Source organism: Pongo abelii, chromosome 1 (genome assembly GCF_028885655.2).
Source record: "Pongo abelii isolate AG06213 chromosome 1, NHGRI_mPonAbe1-v2.0_pri, whole genome shotgun sequence".
Lineage (NCBI taxonomy): Eukaryota > Metazoa > Chordata > Mammalia > Primates > Hominidae > Pongo > Pongo abelii.
Window position 1 is genome coordinate 169,491,710 of NC_071985.2, and position 19,824 is coordinate 169,511,533.

The 19,824-nt window shown below is 41.0% G+C and overlaps 1 protein-coding gene across 1 annotated transcript in view; it reads right to left on the bottom strand.

The window, feature by feature from the left end:
* The window catches only part of PGM1 (phosphoglucomutase 1), a 66,637-nt gene that overhangs the window by 20,189 nt on the left and 26,624 nt on the right, over window positions 1-19,824 (bottom strand). The window contains exons 2-7 of the mRNA XM_002810739.6: window positions 10,323-10,485; window positions 9,826-9,972; window positions 8,132-8,257; window positions 4,929-5,119; window positions 3,557-3,711; window positions 1,140-1,255 (exon numbers count right to left, since the gene is read on the bottom strand). Of these exons, the coding sequence (XP_002810785.2) occupies window positions 1,140-1,255; window positions 3,557-3,711; window positions 4,929-5,119; window positions 8,132-8,257; window positions 9,826-9,972; window positions 10,323-10,485 (898 nt within the window). The remainder of the gene's footprint in view (window positions 1-1,139; window positions 1,256-3,556; window positions 3,712-4,928; window positions 5,120-8,131; window positions 8,258-9,825; window positions 9,973-10,322; window positions 10,486-19,824) is intronic.

Consider the following 19,824-nt stretch of genomic DNA (forward strand, 5'->3'; position numbering starts at 1 on the left):
TTCATACCTTCCAATTCCATCAAGGCAGTTCATTGCCAAGGAATATTACCACTCTCGAAAATATCAAGTTGCTTAGAACTTTGTAAATATGTGCCTCCAATTTAGCAGCTCATTCTACCTGCTCTACCTCCAGACTTATAGGAAAGGAAATGAAATCAGTATTCTGTTCTGTTTAACCTGGCATGAATTGCAACTCAATTGCAAAGCTGAGAGAATGCTTGATTTTGATCTTCTTCTCTTCACTAAAGGGTGACAGTAGAGTACTATAGGACCAAGATCAGCGCATTTACTTAAAAATATTGGGTAGAGGGAATAAAAGGAGAAGAGATGCAGTCACTTAACTACCTTATAACCTGGCCGGAGACTGATACATGGGACAGGGCCACACACTTGAACAGATGTTTAGGAAAGAGAGACTGATACAGGCAGCATGAGGTAGCAGAGAAGGTCGTGAAGGAGGTGGGAGTTTGGGTCAACATTTGGACAAGCAGAGAGGAGGAAGGAGAGCACAGAGAGTGAGGTCTATAGGTCTTGGGTCATCCCCTGAGAATACTATGTACCCTTCTTTCACTCTAATATTAATACAATTACACAGACATCCTCAGGCACAAGGATGTATTTTTAATTTCTTGATCACCTAGCAACTTAGTTCCACCCTCATGTTCTTCCTTCATTTAGCCTTGATTACTCTGCTATAGAAAACTTGGGCCTATAAAAGAGAAAGATTTAATGCTGTGCTGAAACCTCTTCTTAAATAAAAACAAAAAACCGACTTGCTCCACTGTATTTCTTCTCAGAAATGAAAACATTTATAAAAGTTTCTTTGACCACCGAAGGAAGAAAAATCTGTTTATCGCTCTGTTTAATCCCTGCAGACCAATGACCATGCTACCGAAGAGGCCCCCCAGCTTCCTGTCTGAGTCGATGTGATCCTCTGAAAGTAAAATTAGCCTTTCTGGCTGAATGTGCTCACCCCTTTTCAAATGTGTACACTTCATCAGGGTTGTTATAAATAATTTGTGCCTTGATTTAGGACACATCGGCTACTGTTGCTATTTCAGTGCTACCTTAGCAGTCTAAGCTTTTACTGGAAATAGTGGTTACAGGGAGGAAAATGCTAGCACAGGAGTGTGACTTACCGGTCCCGAAGCTCTCCTCCCCACAAAGGGACAGTTTGCTCGCATCCATCAAATTCCCAAAAAACTTCCAGCCAGTTGGGGTCTCATACAAAGCAATCTTTGTAGCATTAGCCACCCTTCAAAGGCATGAAATCAAAGTTACATCACAGCAGGACTGTTAGCGTAGCCACGTGAGGGACGGAAAAGGGCAATCATTATTGTAATCAAGGGTCCCATTTAGCATTGCTCAGAGTCATACATAATTCTAAGATTGGTGGAAAATCATAAGAGAAACCTTGGGCACAATGGGCTATTATATGTGGATTCAGAGAAGGCGGAAGAAGAAAGAATTAATTCAGATCATGGAGTTTAATATTTTAGAAGAAGCATCCGTAGTAAAATGTTCAGGGCTGCTGTTTAGGCTATTTAAACCCACATTTTGGATACAGACTGCGTCTATAATCAATCTACAAAGAAGAGAAGAATGATGTTTTGATGCACCTGTAATCACAGAAGCATGACATACTGGGTCTGGGCAGTTAGCAATTTACAGAGAAAGAAACAGGGCCCAGAATGTTATGTGATCAGACCAAGGTCACAAAGCCAGGATGACCGACCGCCCAGTATTCAGCTGTCTGGTCAGTGCTGCTTTTGTCTCATCAGAAGTCTCCCCAGGGGAAACGTCCAGTGGGGTCTCCCCTAAGTATCGACTTCACCCACACTGATTAGCGGTTCCCCTTCCCTTCTAACACATCTTTTATTTCTCTCTAGGTATCTTTAGACTATTTAAAACCTTTGAGCGACTTAAAAAAAAAATTCCTTTCCCTTTGAACATGAAAAGTTACCTGATAAGTTCCATTCACTGTTTGAGTGAGATTTGCTTCCCAGAATGTTTGCCTTATTTCCAGGGAAGCAATGTCAGCTTTGCATTCTGATATTTGAGGAAAAATCAAATCTATGATTTTGAAAACTATGAAAGTACAATAAACTTTTATTTGGGTAATGAGGTAGTTCAGTTGTGCTTCTATATGTGGATTATCAATTTTTCCAAAAATTGGAATTACACTGCTCTTGGATGACATAGAAGGTATTCCGGGACCTGACAGGCCTAACATATGACAGTGTGACCTCAAACCAGCTCATAATTTCAAATGCAGGACCTGGCGGTAGACGTGCTGGGCTCAAATGCTAGCTCTAATTTGGTGGTGAGATCTTGGACAAGACTGTTAACTTCCCTGACTTTCCATTTCCTCTTCCTTAAAATGAGGTCTGCTGTGAGGATCAATTGAGATGGTGAATGTAAAAAACACTATACAAACTACAAACCACTATATGGATATTAGTGGCTATTTTCTTGTTAGCTGAAGCTAACACCAATTCTATAACCATCTAGCACCAATTCTATAACCATCTCCCCTCTACAGAAAACAACTGCATGGCCCAGTGGGTGGGAGCAAAGGCTCTGGGTTCAAATCCTGAGTCAACCATTTACCAGCTGGGTGACCTCGGGTAAGTTACTTCTTCATCCTTTGGTTTTCCCACCAGAAAAATGGTGTTAAATACAGCATTTACCTCATGGGGTTCATCTGAGAAGTAAATGAATTAAAACATGCAAAATATTTAGTGTCTACAACAAAGTAATGTTCAATAAATATCAGCTATTATTATAAGAGCCTAGAGATATATTACAGCCTACTTTCCTCCCTGGCCTTGACCTTTTATTCATTCATTCATTCTTTACCTTTTATTCATCAAACATTTCCTGCACACCTGACATATTTCAACTAATGTTTTCCCTGGTCCTCATCTGTTATGACTTTAATTTTTCAATTTTTTAAGTGTGATCTAACAAGCCACCTCAAAGCCTTTGTACAATGAAGTGATATATAAACATTCACTGTGTTTGTGTGGGCATGAGCGATCCAGTTGTTGAAACTCTAAAATTACTTCAAACTGCTCTTTCACCCACACTCTGTACACACTGCAAAAGGAAAGTGATCCTCCAGAATGATGTCTTGAGTACTTCCATTGTTATTCATTAACACTCAACTATTCATTAACTTTAAAAAATTATATGTGTGTGTTTGTTCTACTATGTGGCAGGCACACTATGGTCAGGCAGAGTCCAGGATGGTGAACAAGACAGTCCTTTCTCTGTAGAAGTATACAGTCTAGCAGGGCAGCCCATCAAGAAAACAGGCTACTAGAACAGTGTGGTAAGTGCCAGGAGGAGGAGGCCCAGGGTGCCAAGGGAGTGCGGAGAGGGGCATTGAATCCAGAAAAAGCCACCCATCCCCTCACACAAGAATCGCTCAGCACACTCTGTGCATCAGATGCCCATGCTGAAAGGGAAGGACATGTGTTCCAGGCACAGTGAAGGGTACGGTGAAGACTGGGACGACCCAAGACAGGAAGGCCAAGGGAATGGAGACACCTACCGGTCCAGGGCACCACTTGTGGGCATGCTCCGTGCAAAGCCGCGGACCCCAGTCTGCTGGAAATACGGAATGCTGAAGATGTTGGCAGCAATGACAGCCACAGAGTCTGAAGGGTTCACAAAGAACCCATGCTTGCCCAGAATCATGTTTCGATCCTTGGGGAGAAGAGAGGATCAAAGAAAGACCTTTTAATCAAACTACAAGAAATCAAACTATCTTTCATGGGGGTTTTATAAAATGTAAAACTATAAAATTTGAAATTGATCTCTTTTCCGTACTGCATTTTTAACACTGGGTTTTATTTTCAATGGGTTTATACAGTACCACTGGGCCAAAGGCACCTCCATGCCAAAGAGTTAAAACTGTTTTCAATTAAAGTCCAAGCCCTACCTCCTTTTGAGCTGAGTCCTCTGTTCTCTCTCCAGAGGCCAGCTAACTTTAACCTCCTAGACTTTTTCCAGACTCTGGAACCAATCATCTTTTTCCCAGGGGAGGAGAAAATGCAATGAGAGAAGAAATATTGGCTGTTTACATAGTTTGGTAGGTCTACTGGGTAAACTGTGTACCACAGTCTGTGTACCACGGTAACTGGGAGGGTGGCCAAAAAACACTCCCAGCATGCACTGCATCACAAAGATGTACTACAGAATAATGTCTGCTGGAACCCCTTTAATTTCCCAACATTTTGATAGGGGAAAAATTATTTTTCAGGAAACAATGGATTCTAGCTAATGGTAACACTAGCAACAACAAAAATATATTTTCAACTAAGTAAATGTATACAGTGCCTACCATCAGTGAGATACCAGGGATATAAACCTAAGACACATCTCTTCCTTGTCTGGTACATAGTCACCCTTGTAAATAAAACAGCTTATTTCTAAACACTTTAATTGTAGAGAATGATTAAAATGTTAATTCTTTCAATATCATCTTCATATAGGCAATGAAATTACAGCTTCAATATTCAGCTCATGTGAATGAATGAATGGGTGTATTATAAGATTACAAAACCTTGTCCAGAGATTAAATAAGTAGCCAGCTGCTGGTTGAGGGCAGAAACCTACCTTAAGACAGGCATCTAGAACTCACCCAGCTCAGGAAATACCAGTCATTCTATCATAATCAGAACCTAATCATTGTGCCACTGTTAGCAAGTATGGATGTCTGAAATTAAACGTGTGGGTTTCATTTCAATGACTCCTATTCCTGTTCAAGAGGGGCTTCTAATAATTTAGTTCTGACCTCGGGTCAGAATGAGGGATCCTTAACAGTTACTCCCTGGGTCTGGCAGAAGCAGCCCACTTTTTTCCCCATCTGCAGGATCAGGCCTGGCCTGCACCAGAGTTCACTTAAATGTACTTATACCCACCCCATCTCCATCAAAGGCAGCCCCAAAATCATGCTCTCCTGACTTCATGGTCTCCACCAGGTCAGCTGCATAGGTGAGGTTGGGGTCAGGGTGGTGGCCTCCAAAGTCCTCCAGAGGAACACAGTTAACTGCCGAGTTCGCAGGGGCACCGAGTTCTTCACAGAGGATCTTCTTTACATACGGTCCCACAACTATATACAGCATGGAATAAAAGTATACAGAATCAGAAAATAAAACTCCTTAAAGTATGAGGATTCAGGGGTGAGGTGGATGCACTCTGGGGAGAAGAATGGCATGAGAAACAACAGGAATGTGTGAAATGTGTTCAGGGACTAGTGGAGAGATACGCCTGACTGAAGAAGAATGTTCTCTAAAAAGGAACAATGAGAGATTATGTTGGAAAAGGTGGGGCCAGTTCATGAAGGGCAGAGTGGGGAAGGGAAAGGAAACCAACCATTATGAAGGCCCTATTGTATACTTGTGCTTTCCCATTCAGTCCTTCAGAAAAGCTCAGAAGGTTGTATAGCTTAGAGCTTAAGAGCCTGGACTCTGGAATCAGAGTGTCTGGGTTCAAATCCCAGCTCTGCCAATCATTGGCTGTATAATAATTTTGGGAAAGTTATTTAAACTTTCTGTGCCTCAGTCTCTTCCATCTGCAAAATGAGGGTAGTAATGCTAACTACCTAACAGGATTGATGTAAGGATTAAATGAGTTAATAGTTATGAAGTACTGAGAATAGTCCCTGGCAGATATGTTATAAATGTTTATATTATGATTATCACCTGCAGTTTACAGATACATTGGAATGCTGGTGTTCTGAGGTAAAGACATTTGCCCAAACTTACATGGCTAGGAAAAGTGGGAATTGGGATTCAGAACTGTTATCTTTCTACTATGACAAGCTAGCTGACAAACTGATTAAAAAACCACAAACAGGCCGGGTATGGTGGCTCACACCTGTAATTTCAGTACTTTGGGAGGCTGAGGCAGACAGATCACATGAGGTCAGGAGTTTGAGACCAGCCCGGCCAACATGGTGAGACCCTGTCTCTACTTAAAAAATAAATAAAAAAAAAAAAATATATATATATACACACACACACACACACACACACACACACACATACACACAGACACACACACACACGCATACACAAAGATTTGCCAGGCGTGGTGGCGGGTGCCTGTAATCCCAGCTACTCAGGAGGCTGAGGCAGGAGAATCGCTTGAACTTGGGAGGCAGAGGTTACAGTGAGCCGAGATTGCACCACCGCACTCCAGCCTGGGCAACAGGGCAAGACTCTGTCTCAAAAAAAAAGAAAACAAAAAACCCACCACCAACAACAAACAACAGGAGAAGCCAGTTACATATGTTTACAGTGACATTTTATATAACTACCAAGAACATGCATCTCTGAAATGCTGAGAGAGTATTTTCATCAAGGATGGTACTAATCCCAATACAGTACATGCCCCAGAGGTCAGAACACTGTAGAATAAGTGTGTCCTATGAGGGGTCACCTGTTAAGCAGGTTACTGACACACCACAGAATGAGGTCAAGGCAGCCAGGGCTGAGGGATATAGAAGTGAAAGCATTAGATGAACAGCCAAAAGACCTGGAGAAAAGTAGTCTACTTCCTGAGAAGCTCCTCTTACCCAATGCCCTCCTCACATGCCCCATTCTCCGGCCAGCCCAGGCCTCTCGTTTCCCTAATGTGACATCCATTTTTAAGCCTTCATGCCTTTGCCACAGCCACCGACTCCATGAGAATGACCATTGCTTGATTTTTCATCACTCTAGATCTTTCTTTCATAAGAACTGAGTTGGATGCCACTTCTTCCAGGAAACCTTTCTTATACCTAGTCAAATTATGCCTTCTTCCAACCCCAAAGAGAATACTTGAAATTCCAACTCTCATTTTGTTGGCCTGGCAGGAGTTAGTTTTTTAGGGATTTTTTGTTTTTTTGAGACGGAGTCTCGCTCTGTCGCCCAGGCTGGGGGGCAGTGGTGTGATCTCCACTCACTACAACTTCCGCCTTCCGGATTCAAGCTAGTCTCCTGCCTCAGCCTCCTGAGTAGCTGCGATTACAGGCATGTGCCACCACACCTGACTAATTTTTTGTATTTTTATAGAGACTTTTATAGAGACGGAGTTTCACCATGTTGGTCAGGCTGGTCTCGAACTCCCGACCCCATGATCCACCTGCCTCAGCCTCTCAAAGTGTTGGGATTACAGGTGTGAGCCACTGCGCCTGACCCCAGGGTTAGTTTCTTACTCACCTCGTCTCCCCAAACATTGCACATTCTTTGAAGAAAGTAATCTGCCCAGTTCCTGCCTATTCCCCAGGCATGCATGTTGCAGGTATGCAATACACATCAGTTGAATGGTTTAAAATGACAGAATCGCTTTTGTCTGAGTAAGGCCTCCATTCTATGAGAGTCCAGAGGCCAGCTAGGACCCCACAGAAGAAGTTTCAAGGATGGAAGGTTTTAGTTCACCAGGAGAAGACTTTCTGTGGTTTGCAGTGTCACAGGAATCCCTGAATTGCAACACTAAAAGGGTTCAATCGCAGGCAGAAAGGCTTCTCCAACCAAGCAGATGTATGTGTATAGGTTTCAGGGATTCTCATATACCTACATGTCTGAGAAAACCTCGTGGTTCTGGTTCACAGTGATAGCTGCCCTCTCTATGGACCTGACCACACAACCCACGGAGGAAGAAGAGAGGGCTGTACACATCCTGTTGTTCCTGAATTTAATCCTCAGCTTGCTCCTGCCCTCTTCTAAGAAAAGGAGCATGTGGGGGCAGGTGAGTGGGGGTGTGGGGCTCAGGAGTATGTTTATCACATCTCTCAAATGACCGTCGTCTCAGAAATACATGGGGGTGTGCAGCAAGAACGTAAGGTATCTTCTGAGGGGGAGGGAGAGTCCACAACAGCAGTTGCATGTTACTCAGAACCTGATGCTTAATGTGGAAACGCTGACCTTCACACGAGCTTACCACGAGGAGTGTCTCTACTATTTTTGCTACATATAATTAGATTTTTATCTGTGTGAATATTGCTCTGGTTGCAAAATAACTCTATTTAAAAACCATCAGAGAGACTTGAGAAAAGGCTTGTTGACGCATCATGATACACACAGAAGAGGGCAACTTCCTATCCTCAAGAGATGGGAATTGAAAAGAAATGATTGTATACCTCCATGCATAGCATCAATACGGATCTTCAGTCGGTTTGGCCCAGAAAGTAGTTCTTTCAGTGCACTGAAATCAAAGATGCTTCTCAGCATTGTAGCGTAAGCTTCTACCGAATCCACAATTTCCACTGTGAGAACAAGCAGCATTAAAAGATGGAAGGACTAAACACATTTAGAAATACTATATTCTGATGTGATTATATTACTGTAAACCTGCTATTGCTATTTTAAAAGGACAATTACTGAACAGCTCCAATAATACGACTGTTAAATGATATCCAATACTATCTAATACTACCAATCCTTATCTAATAATAACAATTTTCCTGAGAGGTAAATGTTATTAGTCCTATTTGATAGATGAGGAAACTCAACGTGTGAAGGGTTAAGAAACTTGCCCACACAACTTGGATGAGGCACACAGGGGATTTTCAACAGAGGTTGTATAAATTCTGCTATGCCACCACAGTGCTTCCCCATTCGTCATCTTGAGAGGTATGTTTTGGTGTTATAGAGAGCAGAAAATGTAATGCCTACTTTTCTTTCCTTTTCTTTTTCCAAGTCCATTGTCATCAAGACGTAATGGTACTAAGTGGAAAATGAAATTTTTTAATGAATCACTTTTCACAGGTACTGCTTAAGGAATAAAACAAAAATAAAACTTATATAAATATAAGAACTTAGTATTGTTGTTCTTGTTGGATATTCAGGGCTTCTGAACATTTTCAAAACTGTTGGATATTCAGGGGTTCTGAACATTTTCAAAATATGAAGAATTTAAGAAACTCTCTACTGGTATCTTCTGAACCTCAAGAATGTCTTCGAGATGATCAAAGTGTCACTTTATCTTTGTTAGGATGCAATTGTCAGCTCTCCATGAGTAGGTTCAAACAAAAAAATGCAATCCATCCTTTAGCCAGGAACTAAATGACTAATAAAATGCATTCCATAAAGTTGCAATCCAGAAGAAAGTAAACATGTTAGGGCAAAGTCAAAACGCAAGTTCATTGCCAATCATCTCATCCTCATTTTATTAATCTGAATAATTTTATAAATATTTATTCTGTCAATTATTACAATAATTCAACAACAAAATGTTAGCCACAGCTGCCTATGTAGGGAGTTGCAATTTGGTCCCCCCAAAATAGTCTGATTGATTTTACTGAATGAGGAAAACTAAAATGGAAAGTGTAGTCTTGCGAATCATTCAAACCTGAGTTGAAATCCTGGTTTTGCCATTCACTGACTGTGACCTTGAGCCTGTTACTTAATCTCTCTCAGCCTTTGTTTCCTCATCTGTAATAGTGAATGCTGACAGTGCTGCCCTGACAGATCTACTGTGAGAATAAAATGGATTAACGTGTGTAAAGACCTTGGCATGTGGCAAGAGGTCAACAAAAGTTAACTATGAATGTAATCTTACGGGTCTTCTAGTCAAGGCATGAAAACTGAGGCCTAGAGTGTTGGAAATGACTTACCCAATGTCATGCAGCTGATCGCTGGCAGGGCCCAGGGAGCCCAGGTCTCTGGACTCCCAAACCTAATTCCAGACTTGTTAATTAACTAACACTTGCAAAGCTTACAGACCACTCATGGAAATCTTTCCAAAGCTGAAGACCCTCTACTAAAACGTTGAAAGGAAAATCGCTCAACTTGGAAATAGGAGTGGGCAGAAAGAGGAGGAAAGTAAACATGCCTGTGAAGGGTTTGAACTTATTTTCCAAGTCAAACTGCTGCTTTCCCAGAACACCAAGGTCTACTTTCAGGTCAGGGCAAACTGCATATTCTTCAATTGTCTTGCTGATTTGGAAAATTTTATCAGTTATTGCTTCTGGAGCAGGACCTGGAAACCAAACAGCAAACAGTGGGTCACTTCGTGCAGCTCACATGGAAATACAAAGAATCCAAAGCTCATCAGTTCCTCTTCACTAGCACATCTACCATTGCATCATTCAGTCAGCAAAGTAGCACGATTTTTCCAAAAGAAAATATCATGTTAAGGAAGATTTGTGCATGGCTCTTCATATTCAGGTATAGTCAAATGAGAATCATTTCATTGTCACTGAAATGAAGCAAAGAGCACCTACCCCCTGCAAAGGATCAGAACCAAAACCCTGGTCTCCCAAGGCTCCAGGTATTGGTTTATTCGAATGAATATAAACTTACCTGTCCTCAAAATGACAGCAAACTCACCTCCATTAGAAATATTGAATTTGATTCCAAAATCTCCATTGGGGCCCCCTGGGTTGTGGCTGGCTGTCAGAATGATCCCACCAATGGCTTTGATTTTTCTAATGATGCAGGATACAGCAGGGGTGGAGAGGATTCCATTCTGTCCAATAACCAAGCGACCGATCTAGGCAAAGAAATCCAGAACACACTCTTTAACATCAATACATCCAGAGTCACAGCTCAGAAACAACACCAAGACAACAGGCAGATGGACAAAAAAAAAATAATAATAATCTGTTGGACAAGAAAAGATTTTATTTAATAAAAATCTACAGCTTGGATGTCTCCACCATATTACTGAAGTAGAATCAGCAATGTTGAACAAATTCCTTCAGATGGTTTTGGGACTTTGTAGTTTTAGAAGTGTGTGGTCTGTGTGCACTGTAAGGCTCCAGCATGAAAACACAGCATATTAAAAAGAGCCTTTCCAGATCGGGGTCACAATTTGGATGCATTGAAAGAATATGAGAAAACCCACATTTTGATCCAATTTTTATCCATTTTTATCCAATCAATCATACTTTCAATCCACAATGGGAGAAAAGAAAAGGTTTAGCTAGTTAAAGGGATTCTACCCAAAGAGAAGTCTTTTTTAAAGTAAAAAGGGCCAATTTTATATCAAGATTATTGAAAAATGACTCATCAATTTATCTTTCCAGTCAAGCTTGGCTTTTTCATATAGTGGGTTTCCTCAAAGCAAGACACAACTACTTCTGTTACAGTGTACCTGGGTTACCTCCTGGGCCTAAGACAAGAATGCTGGAGTTATTCCTGATAAACCAGTCAGAATGACCTACATGAAAGGGCGACAGATGGGACTTCTGTTGCATTCTTAAGTTACCTTCCCATTATCTCTTACAGATGGTATCAGTACTGCTCCTAAATCTTTTTTGCTAAAATGACAGTAATTTATATCTGTTTCAACATGACTCAAGTTGGAAAAGAAGGTTGAGGTGCTGTCAGTTCCTCTTAAAAAACAGGGATTTTTTTACATTTTCCATTTGTTATTTCTTTTTGCTTCACCCAAGATAAATATGATTGAAGAAACAACTTGATGGTGGAAGATGTGTTTCTAATGTTGAAAATGTCCATGAGATATCTGGATTCCCTGGGGAGAGTTTCTCTGGGACTGTTGGCTCTGCCACCCTTCCCAGAGCTCACTGAAAACTGTCAACCACTCCACTACCAACCACCTCCCAGGGAGCAGCTAGTTCACTTCAGTTACCTCTTAGCTCTCATATGTTGATCTCTGAACAATTTCTGTTGTAGCTCCCCTAATATATTGGTTATATCCTGCCTTCCCCAGGAAATGGTAACCACCAGGGTGGATGCCATCAGTAGGCTGCATTTTAGACTACAGGAACCTGCAGATAGTGTGGAATCAATACCGATGATTGTTACCGAGCTACAGAGTGCTTTCTACATCCCATGGTACTTTTGATCCATTCCCACATTTGCTCCTCCCAAGTACCACTGCAAACATGAAGAAGCTGAGGTCCAGAGTTACCATGATCCTGCCCATTCATTCATTCTTGCCTCCACCCAGCAGCAATAATAACAAGCATTAATGGAAAGGTGCTATGGCAGACACTGGCATAGATGACATGACAAAGCCACACAGCACATTAGTGGCCATGGTGGGGGAAAGTATTGAAACCTCCTGACTCAACACAGCGACATTTCACCTTCCAGCAGTTTCCAGGTGTGGTTGTGATGCGAATAAAAGCCTATGTTTAGGCAGTTCCAGAATGTCCATAGGAGGGGTTTAGGGGTGGCTTGTCGAGTTGTATTTACACACCAAGCATACCAATTTTTATATAGATTGTATTTGGTGTGGAAGGAGAGGCTGATATTAAGCTACACCACCCATGTCACCTCTTAATTCTACCATTCCTTAGGGTGAGATTTGCAATAGTTCCAGGCTGAGGGGATTATGCCAAGGGTAAGAGTAAGAAGGAAAGTTGAGAGATAGAAGCAAGGTAGCTTCTCTCTTGAGCCCAAGAAGAGGTACATCTGGTGGAAGAACTCCCCTTCCAGATCGGGCTCTTTCTTGGGAATCACCCTCAGGAATGTTGCTCTCGATCTGATACAGGGGAGACACTGCTCTATTACCCTCCTTCCCTTAAAGATGCCTGGACCACTGCAACAGCTCCTAACTCAATCTCCCCTGCCTCTCTTCCACAGGAATCGCTCTTACTCGACCCTGGCTGGATCCATCTGACCTACTCAAACCCATCTAGTTCATCTTTCTAAATCATAATTCTGTGTCCCTTTTCTGACTCCAAAACCTTCCCAGAAATTCCACTTCTAGGTATATACCTGAATAATTGAAAGCAGGACGTAGACAGACACTTAAACACCAAATTTCATAGCAGTATTACTCACAAAAGTCAAAGGGTGGAAAGAACACTAACGTCTATCAGGTGAACGGATAAACAAAATATTGCGTATACACACAGTGGAATATTATTCAGCCTTAAAAGTGTGTGTGTGGGGGGGTCCTGCCATATGCCACAAGATGGATGAACCCTGAGGACATTATGCTAAGTGAAATTTGTCATACAGCATTTGTCACAAAAGACAAATGCTGTATGATTCCACTTACATGAGGTATTTAAAGAAGTCAACACCATAGAAACACAAAGTACAATGGTGGTTGCCAGGGGCTCAGAAGAGGGAAAGATGGAGAGTTGTTCAATGGACATAGACTTTCAGTTTGGCAAGATGAAAAATTTCTAGAGATATGTTGCACAACAATGTTTCGTTAACATCACTGAACCACACACCTAAAAATGGTTAAGGCGGTAAATTTTATTATATGTTTTTACCACAATTAAAACTTTTTAAAGAATTTGTCACTGTACTCAAAGATGACATTGCAATCTATAGATATGGATGTGATTGGAAGGACATACATAGGATAATTTTTTTCTTTTTTTTTTTCTCATGTGACTGCCAGGTCATAAGGATAAATATTTTTTAACTTAAAAAAAGGGAATAAAATTCTGACACATTGTACAGCCCGGATAAGGCTGGAAAACATTACACTAAGTGAAATAAGCCAGATGCAAAAGGACAAGGATTGTCTGATTCTGCTTCTATGACATAACTAGAATAGGCAAATGCATCAAGACAGAAAAGTAGTGCAGAGGTTACCAGAGGCTGGTGGGAGTGGAAATGGGGAATGATTGTGTAATGGGTAGAGAGTTTCTGTATGGGATGATTTTTTAAAAAGGCTCTGGAGATGGATAGTGGTGATGGTTGTACAACATTGTGAGTGTAATTAATGCCAGGGAACCATAAACTGAAAATGGTTAAAATGGTAAATCTGATGTTATGTATATTTTACCTTTCCTGGCTCTCAAGTTAGAGATAACCCCCTCAGCCAGGCACTAAGAGTCCATCCTCAAATGGCCTCCCCTGCCTGCCTTCCTTTCCCACGACTTCCTTCCTTAAAACTCATGCCTCCCCACCAAAATGGGTTACTTCATTGTTCTCCAAACATCTAATAGTCAAACATGGCAGGGAGTAAACTTTAAATATTCCTTTTAATTGAAAACAGGGCTTGGTATTTTCTTAGGTTTCATTAAAAAAACGAGTTCCATTTTCTTTGTCCTGTAATCATGCACATGGGTCCTGCTCTTACCTCTAAACTTACCTCTCAGTTTAGAGCTCTGGGGACTGAATGAGATATCAATATTCTAAAAGGGGCCCGTCAATATCTTATTTTGCGCAATAAAATGTCCTTTAAAAGCAGAGAGCTCTATGTAAATAAAAATGAAGAGAAACTTATAACCCATAAATGTACCAGATAAAGTATGGTAAAGGGAAAAAAATAAAATGATCTCCATTTAGCTCAGTGGGCTGAAAAGCCCTCCAAGAATCAGCTTATGGGCACAGTGGGTATTAATGAAAATGAGAAAGGAGCACTGACTTTTGTCAAAATCTGTGGCAATAATTATCCTTCCTTTAGATTTCCTCCCTGCAGTCCTACCCACAATCAAAGGCATGTTAAAACAGTCAGAATTTAGGATATGTTAGAAAGAGAAGAAATCAAACCCTTTAGAATTTCATAGGTTTAAAGTGCATCAGATTGAAGTGCTTTATCAGTCCACTAATGTTTTAAGCAATTCAGTTGGTTAGCATGACTGTTTTAAATGCAGTCCTATTTTTAATAAGGTGGCTGTCACCTCTAAGCTTACCTTGAAAAGACTTGAAAATATTGCTTGGGCTGCCAACAGCTCTAACAAATAGGCAGCTACCATATTTAGTCAATTATTATCATTTAAATGTATTATTTAGCAAACCTTCAGAGGGCAAACCTGAGAAAGTCTGTAGGGTCTGCCTGAATTACACATTCCTACCACTTCTTCCACATCCTTCAGCTCCACACAAAAATGAAATGGAGCCAAATATATCACAGCAACGGGGACAGTGTACCAGATCCACTCAACAGTCTAGATATATGTGGAGAAATAATGTTCCATTCGTTCCCTCTCAAAAGATTAAAAGCATCTTAATACCGTTCCCTTTGCAGCTCTCCTCAAAGAAAAAATTTATGGCATGTCACATTTTATCTTAAAAATGTGTACGCTTCATAATAATTTCATATTTGAGTGCTTTATCAGCAACTTTTACATGAGAGGCATTCAGATTCTGAAACTGAGTATCAGGAAAACTCTAATTATAAACAATAGGATCTACAAACACTTTAAAATTTAGTGTGCTGGTACATTTTATTTTGTTTTGCTTTATTTTAATTTTGCTTCTGCAAACATACCTGCTCAGCATATTTTGAAAATACACTGAAAATGAATGCCTAACACATTTAGTTGCAATACTAAATTTTATCTTGTAAGAATCAGAATCTCTTCCAGAAAAGAAATACAACAGATTTTAAAATTTGCGGGTACTGAAGGACTACGTGCTCCAACTAATTGCTAATCATTATCTAAAACATTAAAAATGTATTTTTGGTCCCACAGAGGAATTTGCAGAGCAAAAAACATCCATGTCCTGATGCCCACCTTCCTGTAAACCAGTGGGCTGCGTGAATTGTTAGATTATCAAGATCAATGCTTTCTGGTACAATATTCCTTCTCATTTGCTTAATCCAGCCAACACGGTTTTTCACGATGCAGAGGTTTAGCAGAGCCTCCTCATACTATAGTCTTACAGGAGTTATTATCTCTACCCTGCTGCACAAATTCACCATGCACAGGGCTTCTTTGTGTCCAAGGTCATTATAAGCAGGTGCCCCTGTAACAGGTCCTCTCAAAAAGCTCACACCTAACATTTTCCAACCTCCTCCTAGCATTTCTGCGTGACTACCAGGATCCATAAACAACAGCATGCCCTGGCTTTTGTTTTCCTGTTTGACAAGTGACTGAACTTCAACAAGAAAGCCATTGAAAGAAAACAAAATCCTCTTCTCTCCACCATTCAGTAGAGCCCTCTTACATAGGACAGGGTGCCCCTTGAAGCTAGTTAGAATGTAGATAAAACAGCTTAAGACCGGGAGTGTGCTTTAAATGTCTAAAAAGCAACAGGTACTTTGTCAAGCAACAGAACAGAGCATAATACCTAAGAAGTTGAACTTAACATTCCTGTATCCCAGTGTGGGTAATGTAATTTCTGAAGTATTTTCACAATATACAATCACTGAAGTTACAATGAAACTTAGCTGGATGTTAGTAGAATTGAAGTGTATACCACATATAAATCCTTGTACGTTTGCATACTTCTGTAAAATTAAGGTTATTTGGAGAGCCAGAAACATAACAATACTTATCATATACCCACCCCGTTGGCAGCTGCCATCTGCACTATTGTTTCTATTGCTGATTTATTAAAGTACCGCCCATCTCCACCAACCACCAGTGATGATCCCTGGCGATCTTTTAGGTCTATGGAAAAGAATATACTCTGGATGAAATTCTCCAGATAGCATGGCTTTTCCTCAAAATAATAGGTTTTCTTCCGTAATCCACTTGTTCCTGGTTTCTGATCGTGGTAGGGAGCTGTAGCAAAAGTCAACAGAGGGAGAGGACCTTCTTCCATTTTTCTATATGTCCCAGAAATCCATTCTTCAAAATCACTCATCCTTCACTTCCACCGACTGGCTCAGTGAGGGTGTCCAGAAAGTAGTCAAGGGACTCCAAAATAGGTCTGTCCAACCTGAAGCTGCAACAGTGTCGTATGAGTAACTAAAATAGAGGGTTTGCCTGGATGATCACTCTCAATGAGAAAGCTTGGTTAATTCCTTGTTGTTGTTGTCCCTTGTGAACAAGTTAAGGGCCACACACCCACTCGCACCCACACACAAAGCAGGTCTTCAAAGTTGTTTTGATGAGGACACTTCTGCCCACTTAACCAAGCCAAATACCCTTCAATTATTTTTGTCTCATTTCCCCGTTAGGGTAGAGATAGCTCCAAGGAGTGCTGCATGCAGCCAACTTCAGCTGTAAACACCAGGTGGCTGACAGGCTCCACTCTCAGAGCCCAGGCAAAGAGGGCAAATGCAGTCCCACGAAGCAGATTTGTGAACAAGACACCCTGGTGTGGCTCTCACTGCTCCTGCCACCCCTTAAACCAGAGCCTCTCTGGGCATTCATCTCTGAGAAGGCCATCTGCAGCTAAAGTTGCTCCATGCCACCTAGCAAGGTAAAGGTCAATCTTAAAATGGAAGTGAGGGAGCTTAAGTTACCCCTGGTTTTCTTACATCACTGTCATTTTGAAACCTAAGAAATTTTTTTTACTTCACACATGCAATCTATCAGGAAAAAAATGATCTAACAGATTTATTCACTGGCCATCAAAGATTTAACAAAATAGTGTTCAGTTCTAGAAGAACAGATACCTCCAAAGTTGCCCTGAATAACCAACAGCTTGGTCATTCCTTTGAATACACAAAAAAACAGGCATGAGGATGCACCAAATCCTTAAAAATGTAAGCAAAACACGGAAAAAAATATACATATGTTTTTCTGAGTACACAGGGTTGGATCAAGTTATTATTTAGAAAAATAATATGAACATGAGATTAGTTTTTAAAATTTTCTCAGTTTTAAGCATACTTGACTCAATAAAATGTTTTGAGGGAAGCAGTTTAAGTCCTTTGTATTTGAAGAAACTAGGATGTTTAAAAACATTTTACCTAAATAAATTTCATATCCAATTCCATTTGATCCCTGAGATTTTATTAATGATCTATTTAAATACATACATGTGTGTTCTCGGCCAGGCATGGTGGCTCACACCTGTAATCCCAGCACTTTGGGAGGCCAAAGTGGGTGGATCACCTGAGGTCAGGAGTTCGAGATCAGTCTGTTCAACATGGTGAAACCCTGTCTCTACTAAAAATACAAAAATTAGCCAGGCATGGTGGCGTGCACCCGTAGTCCTAGCTACTTGGGAGGCTGAGGCAGGAGAATTGCTTGAACCTGGGAGGCAGAGGTTGCAGTGAGCTAAGATTGTGCCATTGTACTCCAGCCTGGACAACAGACCAAGCATGCACCGAGGAATTAAGGTTTTCAAGGGAAAAGTGAATCATCCCTTGAGCAACAAAATCTGAATCTTTTTATACTAACTTGTCAAGGAGCATCCGAAAGTAGACAGGCACTGGTAGCTGTCAACTGCCCTCTATCAAGAATGCCCCTGTGTTCTGGGGCTGCTCTACACAAGACCAGCAGGAGTAATAGGCTCACGAGCAGAAAGTAGGCCACTGGCAAAGGGAGCCCCTTCAAATGACAAATGGGCCTGGCCCATGTGCAGGAAATACCTCGAGACATAACATTAACACGATTGACAAAACACATCTATTGTGTTGAAAACCAGTCAGCCAAAAGACAACTACTTTTTATAGCTTATTTTGGGCTCTTAATTTGTTTTCAAAAGTCAAATTCTTTAGAAATTAATTGAAAAAGCAAGCATGCATTATTAACAGTTTACATAACCACTGTTTTTCAACTTACTACAAATGGTTTTTTAAATTCCTATTTTGTAAGTTCTGTGCCAAGTTTTCCCTGGTTTTATATGGGCTAGTAAATTAGGCTGGCATGTGTGTCTTGACATATTCGATAATAGATCCAGATTTATAAAATATCATTCCAATAATCTTTTCATTGGAATAACAGAGCAGCCAACCACGTAATTGGTAGTTTTCTTAATGAGATCTTGAAATCCCAGGGTAAATTTGGGGGTACTTGGGCACAAGGACATTCCCACATCCCATACCAAAGCCTCTCTGCCCACATAATACACCACACTCCAGCATGGTCTCTGCTGGCAGCCTGCCAGTCTCTCGGTGAAGTTCTTTCTGAGGGCAGAACTATGAGAGCAACATTTTAAGCAATGACATATGCCAGGCATGGTGTTTGTCAACATGCAAAACTATACCAAAAGGACATAATCCTTGCCCTAGAAAAGCTTCTATTCTAAAAATGGGCCTGATCATAATTTTATGAACACTATAGAACTCAACCCCATATAAAAATATTACCAGAAGCAGCAATGTTAGATGGACTGCGAAGTATAGTAAAAAAAGAAGAGACATTAAAAACATTAAGCTTCCTAAGACACTCAGACTAAGTGGGGCAGCTATTAAGAAACTCATTTGTTTTAGCTCTCCAGCAAAGGTTGAACTTCATCTTCAGAAACGTTACTGTCGAGCATAGCGAACCCAATTTGGCCTAATGAATTCGCCTGCATTGCCAGTACTCCTTCACAATGACACAAATTACATTTAAACCATATGGGGGATTTAAGGATTACTCCCTTCAGACAAGGAACTTTCATACTGGTCTTGGGTCTAATCAATTTCACAATGGCAGAGTTATGAACCCCTTCGCTCCCAGCCTAGCAAAGACTCCATCTCCCATTCGCATCAGCAGTGATACCTTCCCAGTAGAGCACAGCAGAAACCGTAGACTTACCAATCCTTTATTCACTCTTTCTTATGTTTCTTTAAAAAATATTTAATGGACAGTTAATAATGGTGTCCCAGGCCCCATATAAGGGCTGGCCTGAATGGGTTCACCTCTTCACACCAACAGTTCTTTTTTAGCAAATGTCCCAGGAGTGGGCATAAGGGATGGGCCTGATAACCCTATTTCCAGGCATAAGCACTAGAAAGAAAGGCAGAAATTTGGCTTAAAGCAGCAGGGTTAATTATACCCCCCAGCCCAAGGCCCTATGCTTGTGATGGCTGCAGGTGCCTGTTCCAGAGGGCTTGAAGTGTTTGTCCCCAAGAGTGGAAAACGGTTATTCATCTCTCCAGCCACCAGTAACTAAGCAGGTAGTAAATGCTCAGCCCCAGGCAAGGCACTACATTCTAATGGGAAGGGAACAGGTTCAGTAGCCAGATACAACCAGGGCTCAAATCTTTCACTGTAAAATGTATGAGTGGTACAATCTAGATCAAGTTACTTAACTCATCTGAGCCTATAAAATGGGGACAGCTCTG